We start from the raw sequence: 24,289 nt of genomic DNA, 5'->3' as shown, positions 1-24,289 counted from the left end.
TGGGAAAGAGCAGGATTGAAAGAGAAATATAGGAAAATATGAACTAGGATGTTAGCAAAAAATTAATAAGCCTCAAGAAAGTAGAATGGGCTGGAGTCTGCAGAGGGGGAGGAGGGGGGATGAGGGGTGGGAAGGGGGGGTAGTGGGATGGGAATGAAAAGAGATTTTAGTAAGGGAAAGATAGAAATGTTATAAATGTTTATTTGTTTGAGAATTTTTTTCCCTTTTTGGGTTTTTGTATTAATATGAAAAATTTAATAAATATTTAAATTTAAAAAAAAAAAAAAAAAAAAAAAAAGAGATCATCATGGCCCTTTTGTATCCAGATGGTGCTGTGGCCCAAACCCCCAACCCAGATGCAGTGAGCCAGCTGCATGACAGGCATTTTTCTGATGCCATTCCTGGTACCTCAACCCAAAAGTCACCCCAAAAAAGATGTTGCATCTGTAGCAGACATGGATTAAGGCATGACACCTGCTTTTTTTGTCCTTCCTGTCCTTGCCAACCTGGTCTCTACTTCAAGGACTGCTTCCGTCGCTAACTTACACTAGTGGAGTATTAGTATAGGGTATAGCACGGCACATAGAGTCAGGTCCATAAATATTGGGACATCGACACAATTCTAACATTTTTGGCTCTATACATCACAATGGATTTGAAATGAAACAAACAAGATGTGCTTTAACTGCAGACTGTCAGCTTTAATTTGAGGGTATTTACATCCAAATCAGGTTAACGGTGTAGGAATTGCAACAGTTTGCATATGTGCCTCCCACTTGTTAAGGGACCAAAAGTAATGGGACAATTGGCTTCTCAGCTGTTCCATGGCCAGGTGTGTGTTATTCCCTCATTATCCCAATTACAATGAGCAGGTAAAAGGTCCAGAGTTCATTTCAAGTGTGCTATTTGCATTTGGAATCTGTTGCTGTCAACTGTTGCTGTCAACTCTCTTTGCTGAAAATTTAGAGACCGATCTGCTGACAGCCTGAAGAATTACTGCTGCTCGGGGGGGGGGGGATCTGTGTTTCAGCAAAATGGCAGCCTACAGGAAGAAGAAACAGGAGCAATGTTGGAGGCAATTTACGGCATAATTGTGGTTGCATACTTATTAACATAGAATGTATGTTCCTTGCTAAAAAAGCATTTTTTTATCGAGTTGTTATCGGTAAAGTTCCGCTTTAATAAGATCTCCTTTAAATTAAATCTCTACATTGGCGGGAGATACAGCAAAAAAATGGCAGAGAGATAACAAGGATAAACACAGATTTAAACTATAGACCCTACAGTTGTTCCTCTGTTGCTAGGCGCCCTTTGAGTCCACAAGTGCTATTGGATACTGCAATAGTCAATCACAGACAGCTATAGAGAGATTCCCCAAAACTCAGCAAGCTGCACCAAAAAACAGGAAATGAGCTATACAGTAAGAACATGCATGCAGTACTTTTACAGTGGAAGAATCTCTTGATGTAGAATTGTAACCCACAGATTTCCTTTAAATTCATGTAGGAGAGCTTTGAACAGCAGTTAGCAATCTACACTATGACTACAAAGAAAAGTCAGCAAGGAATCTGTACACCATGTTGGATAGTTTTATTTGAAAACAGTGTTTGGACTGCTCACATTGGTCAATAGATGACAGCATAATGTATTTCCAGAAAGATTATCCTAATAAAAAACCAATACATTCATCACATTTACTCAGCTGGCTCAGCCATTATGAAAGAAAAATGATTGCATTGCTCGTAACAGATGGGTACAACGTGCGTTTCCCCCAAATAACCAGGGAGACAAACACACAAGAATAGCTCAAAATAAAAAAATAAAAAAAAAAACTGTGGCTTCTTACCAGTATTTACAGTGATGCTGTTACCCACATGGCCATTACATTTCAGAATAAAACGCTTTATTGCCAAGTGCAGTTTTTTCTTTTTTGTAAATAAAACATGTCTCTTTATTTTGGTAGGAAAATTAGGCAGGCTATTTTCAAGATGTACAGGAACAAATATATAAAAAATCAAGTTAGGAAAACATTGCAATAACTTAATAGTTCATTGTGGTTTTATAGGTGTCAGGGAATGGAACAGAAATATGGCCTGATCCAGTGACCAAAGGAAGGATGCCAGCATTTGGGACAACATTCCAGGACAGAGTCAGTGTTATATTCCGATTACCCCTAGAAGAAAAAAAGATTACGAATATGAGAAACTACAGTTGCAACTATCAAACACAGCCTTACTTAACATTACAAGTGTTCAGGACGTTAATTTGGAAACAAGTTCCTGCTCACATCGATGGTGAGTGAAGGACATGAGTGGCACTGACAATTGATGCCAGCACTGTTTATGTCAGAGGGAACACCAAGGACTTATAACTACTCAGTCTACTGCTTCCCCAAAAGTAGCCAGCATGCATGGTTGGGGGACTACATCAGAATGCAGCACAATCTAGCTGACGGGAGATAAATTGGGTTATTAATTTGATGCTATGCATAGCAGAGAGAAAGCATTTCTCAAACCTGTCCACAAGTCCTACTAACGTGTTTTCTCCCATATGTGCCACAATTAGGAGCAGTGTTAATAGGTTCTCTAAGAACTACAGAACCTTGCCTCACTAGGTTAGGGAGAAAAGGAGAGGGGTGGGGTTCCAGAGTCCTATGATGTTTCTATTGTCCTGATACAGAATTGATAGTGAGTATTGTCTTCCTAGGACTGGAAATGTGTTAGTGGACATATCACCACGTTCAGATACTTTTTAACCACATAGTAATAGTAAACTAAGGTTTTCTAATCTGGTGATAATAAAGACTGGCACAAAAAGCGATACTAAAAGGTTAATTTTTTTTTTTATTTTAAATAACAAACATGACTATATTTACCTGCTTTGTTTAGCGGTTTTGCACAAAACAGCCTGGATCCTCCTCTTCTCTGGTCCCCCACAGGCTCTCCTGGCTCCACCTTTCTTTTGGGTGATCCCAGAGCAAGCAGCTTGCTATGGGGGTACCCGCTGTAACATGTCCATTCACATACGGAGACTTGGCTTGCCACCCCCCCTCTCCTCATTGGCTGACCGGCTGTGATTGACAGCAGCGGGAGCCAATGAGGAGGCAGCTGTCATGCACTTTGCTGAATCTTGATAGGGCTTAGGTAAGTATTGAGGGCGCTGCTGGGAACAGCTGCACACAGGGTTTTTTTTACCTTCATGCATAGAATGCATGAAGGTAAAAAACCTAGAGCCTTTACTACAACTTTAAATATTTATTAATAGTTAAAGCAACATTGAACCCAAAAACAAAAATGTAACCCATTGCAGTTACCAATCTATAAATGCAGTGGCTACATTCATTTTCCATTTTGTTTAAAGACTTTTTCCCGTTATGTTCACCTGGTGACAGCCCATTTTCCTTTAATAAATCAACACCTTCCTGTCTTAAAGCAGTATTAAACCTAAAAGCAAACATTCATTATATTGCAGCTTATCAATTCCTAGATATGACGACTGCATTTCTTTTCTTTTTTATGCTTTCAACTCCTGATCTAGCCAGCAGCATGCTCTCCTACAAATGTAGCAGTTTAGAGTGTTGGGACAAATCATTTAGCACTAAGAGGGGTGCTTACTATGATGAGCTTTTATTTATTCATGTAAAACCTTTACTCAAAGAAAAAAAAAAAAAAAAAAACGTTGCTTGCGTAACTTCATTGTGAGCTGGGGTCTGCCTTTAATTTGTTAGTGTATCTAAATCTACTAGTACATCTAACACGCCCAACCTCTCAGATTAACAATATTGCTATCTGCTGTGCCCCATGTGATCCTTCATCCAGAGTGGGACACTAATACAGAAAGTGTGTTATTGGCCAGATCATCAGGTGAAAATAGGAGGGAATAAAAAGGTTACAAAAATAAATCGAATGCAGCCAGCACATCTAAAAGACTTGTAAATTGCAACATATTAAGATTTTGGTTTTGGGTTTAATACAGATTTAAGGAATCTCCAATCCACCTGAAGAGACATCTTTGCACAGCAGCGAAGTCAATCTCAGGAGGGGGTAGGGTTAGACACACTAGCAGATCAAAGCCAAACTCCTGTAAACACTTTTAAGCAGTTACAGCAACAGTTTCATTGCTTTGAGCCTAAAATAGTTACCGTATTTTTCGCTCCATAAGACGCACTTTTTTCCCCCCCAAAAAAAGGGGGGAAAATGTCAATGTCAGTCACCGACACCATGTCAGAATACCATGCTGGCCATTTGGCTCTTCTCTGCAGCAGGACCTTACCTGATCCTCAGTCCAGTCTTCCCGCGCCGGCATTTTTAGTGTGGGAAACCGGCTGTGACAGCCAGGTGCCCACTGCGCATGTGCGAGAAGCGCTGCGCTTTGTGAATGCCCGGCGTCTTCTCGTAGCGCTTCTCGTGCTTCCCAGCTGTCACAGCCCAGTGCCCACACTGAAGGGAGGACAACTCCGCGGAAGTGGGAGCGGGTACCTGTCAAATTCAGGTACCCGCTACTCCTCCCTCCCCAGAAGTTCACAGTCTCTGGTGTACTGTCGGCAGTCTCTTGGTCATCCCCTGTACTGTGTCCGCAGTCTCTTGGTCATCCCCTGTACTGTGTCCGCAGTCTCTTGGTCATCCCCTGTACTGTGTCCGCAGTCTCTTGGTCATCCCCTGTACTGTGTCCGCAGTCTCTTGGTCATCCCCTGTACTGTGTCCGCAGTCTCTTGGTCATCCCCTGTACTGTGTCCGCAGTCTCTTGGTCATCCCCTGTACTGTGTCCGCAGTCTCTTGGTCATCCCCTGTACTATGTCCATCCGCAGTCTCTGGTCATCCCCTGTACTATGTCTGTCCGGAGTCTCTGGTCATCCCCCGTACTATGTCTGTCCGCAGTCTCTGGTCATCCCCTGTACTATGTCTGTCCGCAGTCTCTGGTCATCCCCTGTACTATGTCTGTCCGCAGTCTCTGGTCCTCCCCTATACTATGTCTGTCCGCAGTCTCTGGTCCTCCCCTATACTATGTCTGTCCGCAGTCTCTGGTCCTCCCCTATACTATGTCTGTCCGCAGTCTCTGGTCCTCCCCTATACTATGTCTGTCCGCAGTCTCTGGTCCTCCCCTGTACTACGTCCGCAGTCTCTGGTCCTCCCCTGTACTATGCCCGCAGTCTCTGGTCATCTCCTGTACTATGCCCGCAGTCTCTGGTCATCTCCTGTACTATTTCCGCAGTCTCTGGTCATCTCCTGTACTATGTCTGCAATCCATTGGTTCAGAATATTTTTTTTCTGGTTTTTCTCCTCTAAAACCTAGGTGCGTCTTATGGTCAGGTGCGTCTTATGGAGCAAAAAATACGGTAATCATAAATGGATAAAAGCTGACCATTTTAAGCACCCCATTTAACAGCTGATCTCAACACACTGCCACTTTTCCTGGACAGCTTGGATTGTTACAGGAAGTTAAAAAATAGCAGACTTGTTAGTCAGAACAGGTGTAAACAAAAGAAACACAAAAAGCAAACTAATATGACCACCACGAGCACAGATAATAAAGCTCCTGTTTTTTTTGTTTGTTTCTGCATTATACATCATTCAAAGCTGTATATAAAAGGCAACAGCAGTATATCAATACTGCTCACATTTCCCTGTGTGGTTTGTTTGCATTCATTTAGAAGTTGCATTTAGCTACAGAATAAAAAAACAAAACAAAACAATAAAATGCTTTTTCTGTTATTTAAGACTCGTATGTCATTTTTTACATGCCCTCTATATCACTACTATACTGATGGGAGGAGCCTATAGGTCACTTATCTATTTTCCCGATCATTCGTTTCATATTTCAACAAGTAACACCATGCTTGTTCAGAAATGCGAAGTACAAGGAATATCAAATAATGATAATTAAACAGCGCCACATTAAAGTACTTCTGACATCCTGATCTTGTACAGAACCCTTCCTTCTGTCACCACAAATCAATCACTAAACTTTCTGGCGCCAATGAGTAAACAGAAATCAGCTTTTTCTGTCAGCTTTCACCTTATAAATTTTATCTCTTGCATTCGCTTCTTGGGGAGAGCACAACTTAATAAAAACAATATATTTTTTCCAGATGCTTACTTCAGGCCGTTTCCATCATCGAAGAAAAAATACTTTGATTTCATCTCCTTTAAAGACAATTTTGGGTTATCACCCCGGAGGATGATTTTGTCCCATAGCACAACCTGGTTTAAAGCCTAAAATGAAATCAGCAAGACATTCAGCATTAATATTTCACAGATTTTATGACAGTGCATACAAATAATCATGCATATTAGTAAAGTAAAAACTGTGATCAATATTTTAATATAAGGTTTAAACCAAAATACCTAATAATAAAGTTATAATTTTCAACAAATATGTGCACAGTACAAAATAAAGGTCCAAGTGCTGTTTAACCCCTTCCCACCGACCATACGCATATATGTGGCCGCACAGAACTGGGCCTTTTCCTGTGGGGCCGCATATATAAAAATATCTGTCTTTGTGCTAGCAGAGCGCTGCACAGCGTGCTCCCAGTACAAACACCAGGCTGTAACCACTCAATGTTTTGGGTCGCCTGATCGCTGTTGGCTATCACAGCGATCAGTCACTGTGAAACTCTGCCGTGTTTTTTTTCCCCTCTCTGCATAGAGGGATAGATACAACACATCTCTCTCTCCTTGCAGAGAGAACTAATTTTTTTTAAAAAGCATTTTTAAAATTATTATTAGTGTCAGTTACTGTCAGTGTGTTTTAGGTAGGATTAAAAAAAAAAAAAAAAAAAAAAAAAAAAAAGCAAAGTGTGCACTATTGTTTTGGGGCCCTACTACGGGTACAAACAACAAATAACACAAACATATGTGGTATTATTGCAACGGCTAGGAGTAGGATAATTTATTTTGGGTTGTTCTTTGGTGGTAGGTTTCAGTTGTAGCAGGAAGTATGCAGCTAACATTTTTTACTATTTTGGGCCAGTTTTCCTTTGATAAAAAAAAAAAAATGGAAAAAAAAAAAAAAAATCAGGAGATATCGGTTACCATTTATCACCGCGCTGTGCAGCGCTCTGCTAGCACAAAGACAGATATTTTTATATATGCGGCCCCACAGGAAAAGGCCCAGTTCTGTGCGGCCACATATATGCGTATGGTCGGTGGGAAGGGGTTAAACAGCACTTGGACCAAGGTATAATCCACCTGGATGCACAAATTAGTTGTGATGATATGTACAGTTTAACATATCAAAGTTGCAAAATTGTGTTCAGGCATTAAGGTTTGTTTTATCCTCAGTCACTAAGTGGTTAAAATAGTTAAAACACATTCTGCCCACAATTTTATTGGGTTTATAGATTATGTTACCCCAACATTTTATGTTCCTGCTGTACCATGTACTTGTATGAAAAAGCATCCTGTTCCCTTTGTATTGTTTCTCTTATATGAAATATCTGGTGATCCTGCTAGTCCCTCTGCTTTCCTATTGACAGCACAGCATGGTCAGTTTTTTTTGCTGTGCTGAGAACTCAACCTGCTCTCCTCCAATGATTACACTTGTGCTGACACGACCCCTGTAAAGCCATTCACTGGGAAGACCAGTGTGCCGTTTCTCCTCCCCTAGCTCTTGGAATTCTTTATGCATCTGAGAAAAGAGGGCTTATGAACACAAAAAAAAGAAGGGGGGGGGGGATATATTTACAATTTTTTTTAATGTTGAATTCTAAACCAAAATGAGACTTTTTAAAATAGAATGCCAGCAAATCCCATTTTTTAGTATTTGATACAGTAGAGACCTCTATCAGGTTCTTATTGATGTTTTCATCTTTCCTGGGAAGAGTTCCCCTCCCATCCTGTTTTAGTGCCTCTGTGTGCTGTGACCTGCCCTATAGCGTAGTAACATGGTAGTTAACTGAAAGGGTTTCAGTGGCTGTAGAGCCAAAATCTTTGCTTCAGAACTAAACTGCTGCTAAAGAGTCTTATTAAGAACGTAGGGTAAAAACTGGAAAGTCCTTTCAGAATAATTTCATATATACATGTATATTTTTTTTAGAAATGTAAAAAGCTCAGATTGGCATGGGTTGTATCCTTTGAGTTTACGGAGACAGATTTCAGCATCAGGAGGCAGTATATTTCATACAATAAGCTATATGTTATAAAAAAGAATCCAACACAAAAGTTTGCTGAGTGTTAGGGTATAGGGTATAGAAGATTAAAACCTCTGTAAGGTTTTTCAGTTGCCATCTTTGATAGCCCAGAGTGAAGCTTAACATCAGGATGGTGCAATTCTATAGCACATACAGTATGTGGAAATGGTATCATTACATGCCACCCTATAGTTAAGGGAGAAGGCACAGGAAAAAAAAAAAAAGGAGAAGCTTTAACCTCCCTAGCGGTATGATTATATCCATATTTCTGTGCTGAAAGCGGTACATTTTTTTGCATGGAAATATGTATTTTTTTTTATTGTAGGCCTGTAATTTTTAGGAATAACTCACTGAAATCTGTCCAAACAAGAGTCTAGTAAACATTCCGGGTATGATAATACTTGAAACACAAAATCATAAATTATAATTTAATAAATTATCATAAAAATAATATAATAAATTTAATTCAATAAATTAATCAAACCAAAAACACTGAAATTTGAAATATAGCGCCAAGTTCGCACATCGCTGAGCAAAGTCGCAAAATTGTTTTCAGTGTCTGATGACGAATTTCCCCACAAATCATTATCACTCAATTCTGCAAGTGGTTCTGATTTACTATCGCTGTTCTCTAGCTGGCCTAAAACCACTTTTGACCAAAAGGGACGCTTTTTGGACGCCATGGACTTTTCTAAGTTTCCAGGCAGAAAGAACAGTCAAAATGCAGGCAGGGCGCAGGACAAAGCAGTAGGGACAAATTGTATGTGAAATGGTTTGATACAGTAATGTTTTACTATGCCAAATTCATTTATTTGAAAATGACAGTTTCTAAAAATTTTTAAATTTGCTGCCGTTCCAGCCCCCGTACATCCCGACGCTCGCAGGGACCGGAACACAGAAGCCGGATGCCGGCATCAGTCGGGGACGCATTGCCGGAGTGAAGGACAAGGTAAGCGCTGCAGGGAATCCCGGAACAGCGCTGCATGGTAAGCCCGAGTGTACCTCAGGGTTACCGCTTTTGGTACTGAAACTTTACCCCGAGCTATACTCAGGAATACCACTAGGGAGGTTAAACAAATATGGCACCAGTGGCTGTGGAGCAGCAAGAGAGCACAGAACTGCATTGGGGGAAACAAAAGCAACCTGGAGGCAAGTTTTGCCATAATGTTGCAAGCATGCTTTAGTTCCATTTTAGCTCGAACAGGTAGTGAGAATACTTCCTGTTGGGGATACTAACAGCAATAAAGGAGATGTTCTAACACTTCCACACTCTATTCATCTTCCTTTACTTTCTTGTATACACAAAGACAAGAAGCAGTAATAAGGCTGGGTATAGATAGTTCGTTTATTGGCTGAAGGAGAAAAAAAAACAAAAAAAAAAAAAAACACACAAACAAAATGGAATCCCCCATCCACACATTCAAGGTAGATAGAGGAATCCCCTCCCGCCAGGGCATTGTATTCTAAACAGTGGAACTCTCAGTTGTCAGAAAACACTGATCAGAGGCTGCAACCACTAATTGATGAACATTTTACAGCAAAATCTTTCAACAGATGTTGGTCTAGCAATCGACTTTTGTCAAACAGGGAGGGTCTAAATTCAGCTAATCCCTAATGAACTGGTCAAATTTTGATCTATCTGTACCAAAGCCTTGGTTTGTGGAATAAAGTCTGCTCTTATACAAGCGTGCATAAAGTAAAAAGTTTGATAAACACTGCTCTTTAATGTACAATAGACAAAGTATTGAAGTGATACTAGTCAGATAAGTATTAATTGCCATATTCCATTCATCATATATAGTATGCTGCTGTATATTGCTTTCCTCAAAGTTCCTTTGTGCTGCCACGCAGCTTTACTGTTTAGCAGTTGTTATTTACATGTTATATTATAATGTTATTTGGTATCATCCACACACCCCTGCTGTTTCTGACTAGTTGGTTGCTTCCACCTTCATTTCCTGTTGTAACACCATTTTAGTTTAGTGGTTATCAAGATGCTGTAGAGTGAGGAGGCTATGTGACAGCACTGGAAATTTACCTATGAAAACACCTTTATGTTCACACCTTTGTTACCTTGAAGTATAAAGAAGCATTGGAAAATACCTCTGAAGTTGTTATTCATTGAGTAAACTATCTGTTAAGGCGATCATTCAACTTGCTGCACACATTCTGACAGACTGGGTCTAAACGAATCTCGCCACAAGTACAACCGATGCCAAGACAGAACAGTAAATTTCCAGTAAATCTCAATGAGAATCCATCACACAGCCATCTCTGCAGCTTCAGAACTGTGAGTAACCATTCTCCTGTATGAAGAACAGTAATCTTGTCTGTGCACTGAGTGAAGCATTCAGTGTGAGCCAGGCTGCTGCTCTAGCTGCCTCATTGCAATAGACATTCAGCTCCCCAGCTCAGCCTGCTTGCAAATAAAAGTAACTACTTACAGAGCTGAGCTTCTGCAGATTTCCAACAAGACACTAAAACTACAGCACTTGTCATTATGTCTGACAGAGATCCCACTGATGAGTCACCTGCATGTAATCAAGATAAAACAGACACCATGCTGCATTCTGCCCGTCCTGTTAGAGCCCCTCATCCATCTTTGAAGGCAAGGGAGGCTTATGATGCAAGTAAGGGACATACAGTAACCTGACTGCATTATGGGAGAAAACTTTAAGTTGTATAACAGCCAGTAATGAAACTAGCAACAATTCTGAGCAATTGAACACTGCCCTCTCAAGGGTTAAGAAGGCATTTGAGAATTATAAAAGACTTTCTGAAAAGTACTCTTCCCTTTTGTCACATTCCAATGTAGAGGAAGCTTCAATAGAATTAAAGAACTTTATTTCTACTGACCAGCAGAGACATACCACTTATCTTGAAGCAAAGACACAGATAGAGGGTAGATTAGCACAACTACATGAAACTACATCCTGTATATCTGCTTCTTCCAGACACTCAGGAAAATCAAATAGATCTGCCCGCTCATATCATAAATCATCTTCTAAGTCATTGTGGTCCTGCTCTGTAAGGTCAACACTGAGCGACCAAATACTCAAAGCTCGCCAAAAGGTTGCAGTAGCCCAGGTTCAAGCCACCTGTACTGAAAGAGAAGCAGCCTTCAAGGCAGAAGCTAAATGCAAGGAAGCAGAAGCTAAATGCAAGGAAGCAGCCTTCGAAGCAGAAGCTAAACGCATTCAAGCAAGAATACAAGCAGAATCAGAGGCTCAGCTAGAAATCCTTCAGAAAAATAGAGAAAAGGAAGTAGCCTTAGTGGAATTATCCGTCTTGGAACAAGCCCTTTTAGAAGAAGAACGAGCATATTGTCCCAGCTTGGCTGCTTGTCAAGACCCTGTTGAAAGGACCCTACAGTTTGTCTTAACCCAGAACCACGACGATACAGTTCCACCTACAGTTGGAGATTCTTCCCATAATCATCCAGCAAGTCAATCAGAAGGCAACATGCCGTCAAAGCAAGCTGATCAACCAGACGCACCTTCCAACAGAGACACTCCACAACTACCACGTGCCACAAAATTAAGTGTACCAACCTATCCAGCTCATGTGCCACCACAAACATATGTGAATAGAGATTACAAGGGCACAACAGAAGACTACAGAGTGAACTATATACCTCCTGTAATACAGTTAACTTCAACTTCAAACGCACAGAGATCTTCAGACACCAGACCCTTACCTGGATTGAACCCATCTGCAATACCTTTCTCTCCACCTATCAGCCAGCATCAGATACCAACCATGATTCAAGATGGTGCACCATCAGTATCACCTGTGGATGTAAAAACTGAAAGGGTTGATATTGCAGAGTTCAGCAAGTACATGATTCGGCGAGAGTTAATTACTACTGGACTGTCTAGATTCGACGATCACCCAGAGAACTATAGGAGTTGGAGATCTACATTTAAGGCGGTAACCAAGAACTTGGACATTGAACCTCAAGCAGAACTTGACTTACTAATAAGGTGGTTGGGGCGTCAATCTTCAGAACAAGTAAAGAGACTTAAATCTACATTTATAACTTTGAAGCAGGCCTCAATGCTGCCTGGGAACGTCTGGAACAAGACTATGGGAGCCCCGAAGTCATTGAATCTGCCTTATTCCAGAGACTAAAGGAATTTCCTAAGATTTCTGTTAAGGACAATCATAGGCTTAGAGAGTTAGGTGACCTCCTTCATGAACTTGAAATTGCTAAGTCAGATCCTAGTTTGCCAGGTCTTAGCTATTTAGACACTGCTCAGGGTGTAAATCCTATTGTAGCAAAGTTGCCTAGTTATCTCCAGGGAAAGTGGACTAGCGTAGGATCAAAGTATAAATATGAACACCATGTTTCTTTTCCCCCCTTTTCCTATTTTGCAGAGTTCGTCAGGAAGATCGCAAGAACCAAGAATGATCCAAGCTTCTTATATCCAGATACAACCATCTTTCCTTCAACTACTTCAAAGGGTATTGCCACCAACAGTAAATTCAGGGACTTAAGGCATCCTATTGCCGTGAGGAAGACCGCTATCACGTCCAACGTCTTGGCTACAGACACTAAATTACAAGATACCAAGGCAAGTAATCTTGATCAACAGTGTCCCATTCATAATGCACCACATTCTCTCTCCAAATGTCGTGCATTTAAGGACAAGCCTATTGAAGAACGCAAGACATTTCTCAAAGAACATAATATCTGTTTTAAGTGTTGTGCATCCTCCGATCATTTCGCTAGAGACTGTAAGATCGCCATCAGATGTTCCCTGTGCAACAGTGCGAGGCATGTGGACGCACTCCATGCAGACCTGTTCAAAAGGAAACCTTCACCCGGCAGCAACCCCAAGACCACCTCAGATGATGGCGGGGAGAGAACTGAGCAACATGCTGACCCCGTAACCACAAGATGTACAGAGGTGTGTGGAGAAGGGCTTCATAGCAAGTCTTGCAGCAAGATATGTCTTGTAAGGGTTTTTCCTGAAGGATGTCCACAAAATGCCATAAAAATGTATGCCATACTAAACGATCAGAGCAATCGCTCATTGGCAAGTACAGAATTCTTTGACTTATTCAACATTCATGGAGAGGCCTGGTCCTATACCTTGCAGACATGCGCAGGAAGGGTCAATACTTCTGGAAGAAGGGCCCATGGCTTTATAGTGGCATCAGAATATGAGAACATAGAGTTTCCTCTTCCTGCTCTAATCGAATGTGATCAACTACCGAACAACAGAGAAGAGATTCCCACACCTGAGGTTGTACGTCATCAACCTCATTTGAGCCACATTGCTAAATGCATTCCTACACTTAACAAGGATGCGAAGATCTTGATTCTTCTAGGGAGAGACATTCCTAGAGTTCATAAAATAAGAGAGTTATGCAACGGTCCAGATGATGCTCCTTATGCCCAGAAACTTGATCTTGGATGGGTGATAATAGGAGAAGTTTGTTTAGAACGATCTCACAAACTCTTGGATGTAGCTTCTTACAAAACTAATGTGGAGGGATCATACACCTATCGATCGATGAAATGTCCATTGCACTATTATGTGAAGGAAAGACTTGATTTCAGTCCTGAAGTTCCATATCAAGTACTCCAAGGCATTACTTGCAAGCTCACTTCTCACAAGGATCTTGGTGATGCAGTGTACCAGACTACTTGTGATGACAACAAGATTGCTCCTTCGGTCGAAGACAAGGAGTTCATCAAGATTATGAATGAAGAGTTCTTCAAGGACAACTCCAACAGTTGGGTAGCTCCATTACCTTTTCGTGTACCAAGGCCTACTCTCCCTAACAATCGAGAACAAGCTTTAGCCAGATTTGCTGCACTTAAGAGAACTCTACGCAACAAACCTGAGATGCAAGATCACTTTCTAGCATTCATGCAGAAGATTCTAGATAACCATCATGCCGAGCCAGCACCAGATCTTGTAGAAGGCGAAGAATGCTGGTACCTTCCATCCTTTGGAGTCTACCATCCTCGTAAACCGGAGCAAATCAGAATCGTCTTCGACTCAAGCGCTCAGTTCAAAGGAACTTCTTTAAACAACGTTCTTCTAACAGGTCCAAATCTAACGAACAACCTTGTAGGAGTGTTGATACGGTTCAGGAAGGAACCCATTGCTGTGACAGCTGACATCCAACAGATGTTCCACTGTTTCGTAGTCAAAGAAGACCACAGAAATTATCTCAGATTCTTGTGGCACCGCAACAATGACATTAAGGATCAGGTGATAGATTATCGCATGAGAGTCCATGTCTTTGGCAGTAGTCCATCTCTGCCGTGGCAACTTATGGACTGAGAAGAACAGCACAGGAAGGTGAAAAGGAATTTGGATTTGCCACCAGGCAATTCATTGAGAGAGATTTCTATGTAGATGATGGTCTGAAATCCTTCCCAACACCTGAAGAAGCCATCAATCTGATAAAAAGAACTCAACAGCTCCTGTTGACTGCTAACTTAAGGCTTCATAAGATCGCATCTAATAGCAGTGAAGTAATGAAGGCTTTTAATCCAGAAGATAATGCTAAAGATTTGAAGGATTTGGATTTGGGAGTAGATGCCCTACCCACGCAAAGGAGTCTCGGTCTACTCTGGAATGTAACTTCAGATGCATTCACCTTTCAGGTCTCTGACACCAAGAAGCCATTCACCAGACGAGGAGTCCTGTCAACTGTAAATAGCCTTTACGATCCCCTAGGCTTCGTGACTCCAGTTACCGTCCAAGGGAGATCCATACTTCGTCAGCTTACTGAGAGAGTGACAGATTGGGATGCCCCTCTACCAGTAGACCTACTACCTAAATGGGAGAAATGGAGAGACTCCTTGAAAGTATTGGAAGAACTTAATATCCCACGCTGCTATTCACCTACTTCAACTTCAAGAAGTCAGAGGAAAGAGATTCATATCCTTTGTGATGCGTCCACCGAGGCTATAGCGGCCGTGGCTTATCTCAAGATCATAGATTCCTCCGGGAGATCCCATGTCGGGTTTCTTCTAGGAAGAGCCAAGTTAGCTCCAACACCGGCTCACACTATTCCAAGATTAGAATTGTGTGGAGCAACCCTAGCTGTCGAAGTTGCAGAATTCCTGCAAAATGAAATGGACACTGAAATTGATCAGGTTAAGTACTATACTGACAGCAAGGTCGTACTTGGCTACATATGCAACAGTGTAAGAAGGTTCTATGTGTACGTGGCTAACAGGGTAGAACGAATAAGAAAAGTCAGTAGACCTGAACAATGGAACTATGTCCCGACTGGTTTGAATCCCGCCGACATTGCCACGAGGTCAGTGCCAGCAGTTGTCCTCACGCAAACCATTTGGTTTACAGGACCCAAGTTTTTAACAGATCAGTCTTCTACAAACTCAGAAGAAGATATCGATTTCTACCTGGTGGATCCAGACACTGATCAAGAAATCCGCCCTGAAGTTATAACATTGAGTTCTAACATCTGCTCAAGAAGAAACTTGGAAGTAAGACGTTTTGAACGTTTCTCTTCTTGGAAAAGATTGGTGAAGACTATAGCAAGATTGAGTCATATTGCACAGATTTTCCACAAGTCCAACCAGACATCGTCTTGTCATGGATGGCACACTTGCAAGGAGTCACCCAATGCGTTAGAGTATGAGAAGGCAGAGTTATTTATCATACGTCGTGTGCAAGAAGAAGTCTTTGCAGAAGAGATTAAGTGTTTGAGAGGCAATAGACCAGTCTCAAGGGGTAGCCCACTATTCAAACTGAACCCAATAATCGACAATGAAGGCATGCTTAGAGTTGGGGGACGACTGAATAAGTCAAACCTGCTAAGAAGGGAACAGAACCCTTTGATAGTACCAAGAAACCACCATTTGGCAACCTTGATTATCCGGCATTACCATGAGAGAGTCAGACATCAAGGAAGACACTATACTGAAGGTACCATCAGAGTTGCAGGGTTCTGGATAATTGGAGTGAAAAGACAAATAGCCACGATTATTCATAACTGTGTCAAATGTCAGAAGTTGAGAGGTAGACAGCAGTATCAACAGATGGCTGACCTACCCGCAGACAGACTGAGTGAAGATGCACCCTTTACATATGTTGGAATCGATGTGTTTGGACCATGGATAGTAATGGCCAGAAGAACTCGTGGTGGTGAAGTTAACAGCAAAAGATGGGCTGTAATGTTCACTTGCTTAAGTATAAGAGCTGTACATATTGAAGTGATTGAGTCAATGGACACTTCAAGTTTTATCAACGCTCTAAGGAGATTTATTGCTCTAAGAGGTCCTGTGAAGTTGTTGAGATCAGATTGTGGAACTAATTTCATTGGTGCTTGCAGAGAGTTACAGATAGACCAACAACAAGTTGGAAATTATTTGAGTGATCAAGGCTGCGTATGGAAATTCAACCCACCACACTCTTCGCACATGGGCGGAGCATGGGAACGCATGATTGGGATGGCAAGGCGCATACTGGACTCAATGTTGCTTGACGTAAGTTCTTCACGCCTTACCCATGAGGTGCTCACCACATTCCTTGCTGAGGTCGCAGCAGTAATCAACTCAAGACCATTGACTGCCGTATCTACAGACCCAGAATTTCCGACTATCTTAACTCCAGCTACATTATTGAGCCAGAAGATTGGACAGATTCCAGTGCCAAAGGGTATTTTCGATGAAAAGGACATATATAAACGTCAGTGGAGATACGCACAATACCTTGCAGATCGTTTCTGGGACAGATGGAGGAAGGAATACCTCACTCTTCTCCAAGGACGTAAAAAGTGGCAAACCCAGAAGCCCAACTTAAAGGAAGGGGACCTGGTCCTGCTAAAAGACCAGCAAACTCATCGGATCCAGTGGCCAGTTGGACTTATTATAAAAGCCATTGCCAGTGATGATGGAAGAGTCCGAAGTGTGGAAGTTAGGATCGTTAAGGACGGAGACTCAAAAACCTTCCTCAGACCAGTTACTGAGATTGTCCTAATTATGCCTGCTTCTAGTAATTCTGATTCAGTGTTATGTGAGGGAGTCACTTAAGACCTCTAATATAGCTAACTTGCAGATTTGAGAAGGTTAGATAGTATTTTACTGTATGCAATGTTAATAGTATTTTAAAAGGAAGAAAATAATTGTGTAGTGGTATCTCTCGATACCAGACGGGGAGTGTGCTGCCACGCAGCTTTACTGTTTAGCAGTTGTTATTTACATGTTATATTATAATGTTATTTGGTATCATCCACACACCCCTGCTGTTTCTGACTAGTTGGTTGCTTCCACCTTCATTTCCTGTTGTAACGCCATTTTAGTTTAGTGGTTATCAAGATGCTGTAGAGTGAGGAGGCTATGTGACAGCACTGGAAATTTACCTATGAAAACACCTTTATGTTCACACCTTTGTTACCTTGAAGTATAAAGAAGCATTGGAAAATACCTCTGAAGTTGTTATTCATTGAGTAAACTATCTGTTAAGGCGATCATTCAACTTGCTGCACACATTCTGACAGACTGGGTCTAAACAAATCTCGCCACAAGTACAACCGATGCCAAGACAGAACATCCTTATTCCTAAAAAGCTGTTCTGTGGTCACATGAGGTTTCCCTGTTCATTTCATTGGTATCTGCAGGGAAACTTCCTAGGAAGGGGCTTCTATTAATACAGCATGAGTCTGTCTGGACAGCCCTGATTGGTGCAGTGCCCAGTCACATCAGTAACAAAAGAAAAACCGTTTCAGAAGCACAACTCATATTAAATTATAAATATAAAACGGTTTTATAGCTCCCTATAATTATTTATTGCAGATCAAATGCGTATGTTGTGTACACTAACCGCTTCCCAATCGCTCTATAGCAGAAATACTGCTACATGGCGGCACGGGTCCACAAAATCACATACACATATATACACACATACACACACATTACCGAGCATCTCCAACGGGGAGGACCGTTTTGTTTACTAACAGTTCTCCTCACTGGGGCACACTGCTTTGGATGGCTGTGCACACCAAAAGGCATATCTCATCACAGCCATCCAAAGCAGTGTGCTTACAGCCATCCAAAGCAGTGTGCTTACAGTGAAGCACACAGACACCGCCCCATAGTAAATCACTCCCTGCACAGAGTTAACTGTTTGATCACCCCTCATGTTAACCCCTTCCTGCTCAGTGCCATTAGTATAGTGTCAGTGCTTTTTTTTTTTTTTTTTTTTAGCACTGATCACTGTATTGGTGTCGCTGGGGATGTCAGCGACACCAAGTCAGTTCCCCCCCAGTGCCAGAATGTCCGCCGCAGTCCCGCTATAATTAGCTGATCGCCACCATTACTAGTAAAGAAAAGTATCTATACCGCCATTTGTAAAAGCTATATCTTTCATGTAAACCAATTCATTTACACGTATTGGGATTTTTTTTTAGCAAAGACATGTAGCAGAATACATTTTGGCCTAAATATAGGACAATTAGATTTTTTAAATTTTTTTACTGGACATGTTTAATAGCAAAAATATTGTTTTTTTTTCCCTCAAAATTGTCAGGTTTTTTTTTTTATAGCGCAAAAAATAAAAACCACACAGGCGCTCAAATATAACCAAAAGAAAGCTCAATTCGTGGGGAAAAAAAAGGAAGTAAATTTCATTTGGGTGTAGCGTTGCACGACCGCGCAATTGTCAGTTAAAGTAACAGCGCCGTAACACAAAAAATGGCCTGGTCAGGAAGGGGGGTAAATCCTCAGGAGGGCAAGTGGTTAATATGTTGTAAGCGAAGTCAAAGATGATTGACAAAAGCTTTCATTATGTTCAGACAGCATCTGCATCCAAGGCTCTTTTATACTTCATAAGTATACATTTGATATTTAATACAACTTTATATTAAAACTAAGCGTTTTTGTGAATGTAATCAACCAGCATACGATATCCCGCCCCCATAGTGTTTAGCAATAGGAAGACATGGAGGAGGAGGGAAGGAATGTCATTTACCACTGTGTATATGCAGTCACATGAGTGACTCTATAGTCATGTAGGCTGCGCAGGAAAGAAAAAGGAGGAAATGAAGAGCTTAGAAGGGAAATTAAATATGATCATGCTCAATAGAGGACACCGGCTTGTCTACACAATCTCAGGCTGCAGTGGGGACACACAGAAGATGGGAGAGACAGCTGAAGGCTACACAAAACAAATGCTTTAGTGGCTTTGTGAGTATGCACACTCTGGTATATAGCATGTAATTAGAGTTTTTCATAGTCTGAGTTTAATGACACTTTATTGAAATGCAATATTGGCTTTTTGAATACATTTTTTTCTTTTTTTTCCCTAAGTGAACAAAAAATAATTAGTGGTTGTAGCATGACATGACAGTAGTAAAAAAATCTCATCTGCAAGTACATGTTTCTTGACTGATATCTTCAAACTGACTAATAAACACAGCCACGGGAATTTTGGGGAATGTTAGCTCAAACTGAACTGAGGGGGGGATAAAAAAATTGCCAGGAAGGAGAGATTTTTGGTAGAAGAGGCTTGCAGCATACACGCTCTGCTTTTGCTGACTATGGAGCTGGATGTCAGGATACTGGAACTTCTACACACACGCGCAAGAATTGCAACACTGTCCTCACAATGGCTAGTCCGAAAAAACAGGACAGGAAGAGCAGCAAGCAGAGATCTGTAATTTCTAAAGAAGAGAAAAACTAAGAGGCAAGCCTGCCATACTGTGCAAGATGCCTGCTTTCACCAGCAGGTAAAAGCACTGTCACATGGAAGTCACATGCCCCTGCTACCTGAAAGCCCCATTCTGTTAAACAGGGCTCACACAGTGCAGGAAGGCAGCAGAAACTAATGGTTGGGTAAGTATACATGTCAGGAGAATGGGTAATTTACAGTGACTCTCACTTTGCCATGAATGTTTCTTTAGGTCGATTTATTCAGCAAACAGACAGCCTATAATCACAAAGAAGACAATCATACTTACATTACTTTTAGTGGCATATTCTGCAGACAGATATATAAACAGCTGCTTGACATTCCAGTCAAATATTGGCTGCAAATGTAAGGTAATTAAGGAAAACAACAAAATGTTATGGTTATCCTTTTCTAGGGAATTTATAGCAACTACTCTTCCACACAGGCGTAATCTACCATTTTCTTTTATCTAAAATAATGAAGGATAAATGATTATAAAAATTTACTATTAAAAGGAAGCAAAGCACAAAACCATTTTGTTTTTAGTATAATGGAACATTTGTTGTTAGGTTTGAGAAACAAATTTTCCCTGTTATGAATTCATAACACAAAATCAAAGTTAAAGAAGTCCAATACCAATCTTATACTGGCAAAAATGAAAAGAAAAAAAACAAAAAACAAACAACACACGTTGGCCAGACATGTATAATCCCTCCCATTTGTGGTATGCTTAAATTTTTAGAGAAAAGCAGTATGTAAGAGTAGATCATCAACAAAGACGTGTAAAACTTGTGTCCCTTAATATATAACTGAAGGAAAAACATTTTTTTTTTGTTTTAGGTAGAGCTGAGAGGGAATAGAACACCTATCAGTTTTTTTATTGCTGTCTGTGTCCCCATTAGGGAGATTCACCCTATTTGTCCTGGTGGCTGCTATCACCAAATGTGAGAATAAAAAAAAAATCCCACATTTTGAGTGGTTACCATAACAGGTATTTAGGGGAAAGTTTCCAATGGGGACACTAGTTCTGTTGACTACCAGAGATTTCCCTCACTTTGGAAGGATTTCTTCTCACCTCATGTTGTGGTTATGGACAGGAAATGAAGAGAATTTCCCCCTAAAGGGATACAGATGGAAAAAGAAAACATTAAAACTGATGGAGTATAAACCCTTTCTTTACTCTATTCCAAATAAAAACAGTGAAGGGTAAAAAGTTTACCTTTCAGGTCTACATTATTGAACGTCAAAAACGTCAAAATTTATGATAAGCACAAAAAAATCCTGTTTTGAAATCAAATTTTGATTAGGTTTTGGTCATAGTCTGTTGAATATAATGCCATTTTAGTTTTAGTCATATTTTAGTCATCTGAATTGTTTTTGTCTAAAATCTCCAGTACATTTTAGTCAACTGAAATCTAATGGGTTTAGTTAAATTGTAATGCATTATTTAAGCATTTCTCTAGAATTTCCAAACTCATTATATACTCCTGGAGTAAAAATCGAATATGTTATATATGGTAGTAAGGTTTAAACATGCACTATAGATACAGAGTTAGGCTACAAGTGGGAATAAAGGAGTGACAGGGCAGAGAACTGGACGGTCTGGGGAGGATGTAATTTTACACAGTGCTAAGCACTGCTACCTTGCTAAGAGAGGAAACACTCACCACGTCATGTCCAGACAGACACGAATCCGACGGGAGTTTCTCTTGTGTGGTTTGCAAGGCATTGTTCCAGAACTTTCAGGGAGCAACCAGACAGTGGAAGCCTGAGTCCCTCAGCCAGTAAAGATTGCCAATAGAGTCAGGGGGCTGAGGCTTTAACAGGCAGGTGGAACTCCAAGGAAAGAGAAAGTTCAGGTGGGTAAACTTTCCCGTTCTCACTTTTTCGTTCCATTTTATTCGTTGTCAAAAATTAATTGATTTTCATTTAGTTTTCCTCACTGAATACATGCAGCTGACTTAGAATAAGACGAAAATATTTTAGTCAACGTAATTAACACTGCACAGAATCAGTAGCAATTATGAGACAACAGGGACATCCAAAGCAGTCCAACTGAGGGGTAGGCAACGCAGGAAATAAAACTAGAACAAACTGAGGAATGCCTGCAGCTCCAAGAGCCACGTAAAACACCTTACTCCTGAAGACGATATCAGAAGAGGCCTGAACATCCAGATGTGAACAAAACAGGTGGCAGCTTTGCAAATCTGGGAAACAGCTGTCTGATGCCAGAAAGCCTAAGAAGCACTCTAGTCTAGTAGAAGTCTAGTAGAGTTTTCCATGGTAGGAATAAGTTGGGACCTTTATTCTTCAGACCAAAAGCTTGTATGATGGATTTGTTTGAGCCACCTAGAGATGGTGGAATGAGAAGTCTGAGCCCATTTAGGCCTGGTTCACATCTATGCATTTTTGTGCTTTTTGCAGAAATGCACTACAGTTCATTTAACATAGTTTTCTATGGGACACGTTGACATCTATGAGTTTTCAGCCTCTGCATTTTTGGTAAGGGTCAGGGACTTTTTTTTCTGCAGCAGATTGCAACACTCATAGGTGCAAACCAGGCCTAAAAACACATGGGTGTGAACCAGGCCTTACAAGGACCATGAGAAATGACAAAAGGGAGTCCGTTTTCCTGATGAGAGCAGAGGCAAAGAGATAAACATGAACAGTGTGACCCACATCTAGTCACTGGAGGAGAAAAATCTCCTTGTGATGAACGTGAGCTAGACCAGTGGTGTTAAACCTTTTGATTATCCTAGGCTACAATGGAAGAAAAGGAATAGTCTAGTGCCACACAAATTATACATGAACAATAAGGATAGCTAATGAGCAGAAAAAGTCAGGCAATAAAAGAGGGCAACATAAAACTAGTACAATATTTTACATTGTTTTTGATAAACTAACACATCAATATCTGGTTTGATGGATGTAGTAGCAATTCTCAATGAATTCTCAAGGTGCTCATCAGATATTTTGCCCTTCATATGCTTCATCCTTGAAATAGTTGCTCACAAATATAGATGATGCCGAACACTGATGACATCAGTAAGGAGAGATTGTGAAGAGTGGGAGATTTTTCTTTGGGAAGATAAAACTTAAAAATTAAGTAAAGAGACACTGTAAAGTTCTCCTTAGGCCGCATGTGTTTGATAAGTGTAAACACATTTTTACAAATCATTCCAAAAAAAAAAAAAAAAACATTTTTAAGTAAGTTTTTGTGTTGGGCTACATGCAGCCCATGGGCCGGACACCCCTGAGCTAGACAAATGGATGGAAGAACAATGTCCTGATTAAGGTGAAGTACTTTGCAGTAGGAGTTTCATTTTGGCAAGACATTTTCTAAGACCCATCTATGCTTAAAAGGATGCAGACACTGTAGCTTTTCTTATTAAGATATTGATAACAAAATCCATACTATGTTAAATTAGCTTGGAAAGCTTATTCCCTTCAACCGTCTCATTTTAAGAGCAGTTTGAGGTGTAGGAAAGCATATCTAAGGTACAGAAGTACATCCAAATGGAGGAAAAACATGCATTTTGCTCCTTTTTGCTCCACTTGCTACTGCACAACTTATTCCTGTAAAAAGAATGTTTATTTGCCTCTGTCAATTTACAAAGTTTGAAAAAATAAGCACTCTAATGCTTTCCGAAGGTCTCCCTTCAGAACAGAATCAACCAAAGTGCAGAGGGGTACAGCCCACAAGGAGGAATAACGCCCTTCTGTGTGTACCTAAAGTGCACCCTGATCCAGGTAGGACTTAAACTCAAGAGGTTTGCTGTATCACACAGTAAAGGTTTACTAACTATTCTAGTTTTGAACAAAAAAATCTAAATAGCAATTGTCTAGAGGAAGAAAGTTGCTTTATTCTAGACTAAAAAATTAAACTTTTGACACACACACAAACTTCTGCCAAAGCAGGCCATCATGACTGGGAAGAGAAGAAACATGATTCTGCAGTCTAGGGAATGTAAAGTCCACAAGACTGACACTTATCACATATGCTGTGATAAGACACCTCTAGATAGTCAAACTTCAGGAAAACACACGTTTGAGAACCTTTAAGACATATTTCATATCTGTCTCCTTTCATTATAGCATTCTTGCCTTCATAAACCATTTAAAAAGCAATGCTCTAACATAACATCATGAGAAAAAAATTGTGTCTTGGCAGAGCAGCATATATGTTCAGAGTAAAGTAAACTCTGCTGCAATAATTTGCTGTATTTTTGGCAATGACAACAAAAGTAAACATAACCTTGGGATTTTGTGCCTGCAGAACATGTTATCAAAGGGATTAAGTTTATCAGCATTCAGACAGAGAATGTGGGGGGAATCATACAATAGCACATATAATAGCATTTTGCGTGCTTCATAAAGGATATCTGCATTTATATCAAATATGATGAATCCGAGGTCACTCCTTTCTCTTGGGCCGGTGAAGTCTTCCACATTCTCTCTAAAAGAAAATATCATAAAACATTACAGATGGTCAAATAAGGTT

At 40.6% G+C, this 24,289-nt stretch overlaps 1 protein-coding gene across 1 annotated transcript in view; it reads right to left on the bottom strand.

The window, feature by feature from the left end:
* Positions 1-1,575: 1,575 nt before the first annotated feature.
* The window catches only part of SPCS3 (signal peptidase complex subunit 3), a 37,298-nt gene continuing 14,584 nt past the window's right edge, over positions 1,576-24,289 (bottom strand). The window contains exons 2-5 of the mRNA XM_089684062.1: positions 24,171-24,244; positions 20,078-20,154; positions 6,097-6,212; positions 1,576-2,173 (exon numbers count right to left, since the gene is read on the bottom strand). Of these exons, the coding sequence (XP_089540188.1) occupies positions 2,041-2,173; positions 6,097-6,212; positions 20,078-20,154; positions 24,171-24,244 (400 nt within the window). The 3' untranslated portion in view covers positions 1,576-2,040. The remainder of the gene's footprint in view (positions 2,174-6,096; positions 6,213-20,077; positions 20,155-24,170; positions 24,245-24,289) is intronic.

The sequence above is a fragment of the Staurois parvus genome, unplaced genomic scaffold, assembly GCF_062004578.1.
Source record: "Staurois parvus isolate SC_StPar_1 unplaced genomic scaffold, SC_StPar_1.0 ptg000334l, whole genome shotgun sequence".
In the NCBI taxonomy this organism is placed as follows: domain Eukaryota; kingdom Metazoa; phylum Chordata; class Amphibia; order Anura; family Ranidae; genus Staurois; species Staurois parvus.
This window is presented reverse-complemented; position numbering and strand designations above follow the sequence as displayed.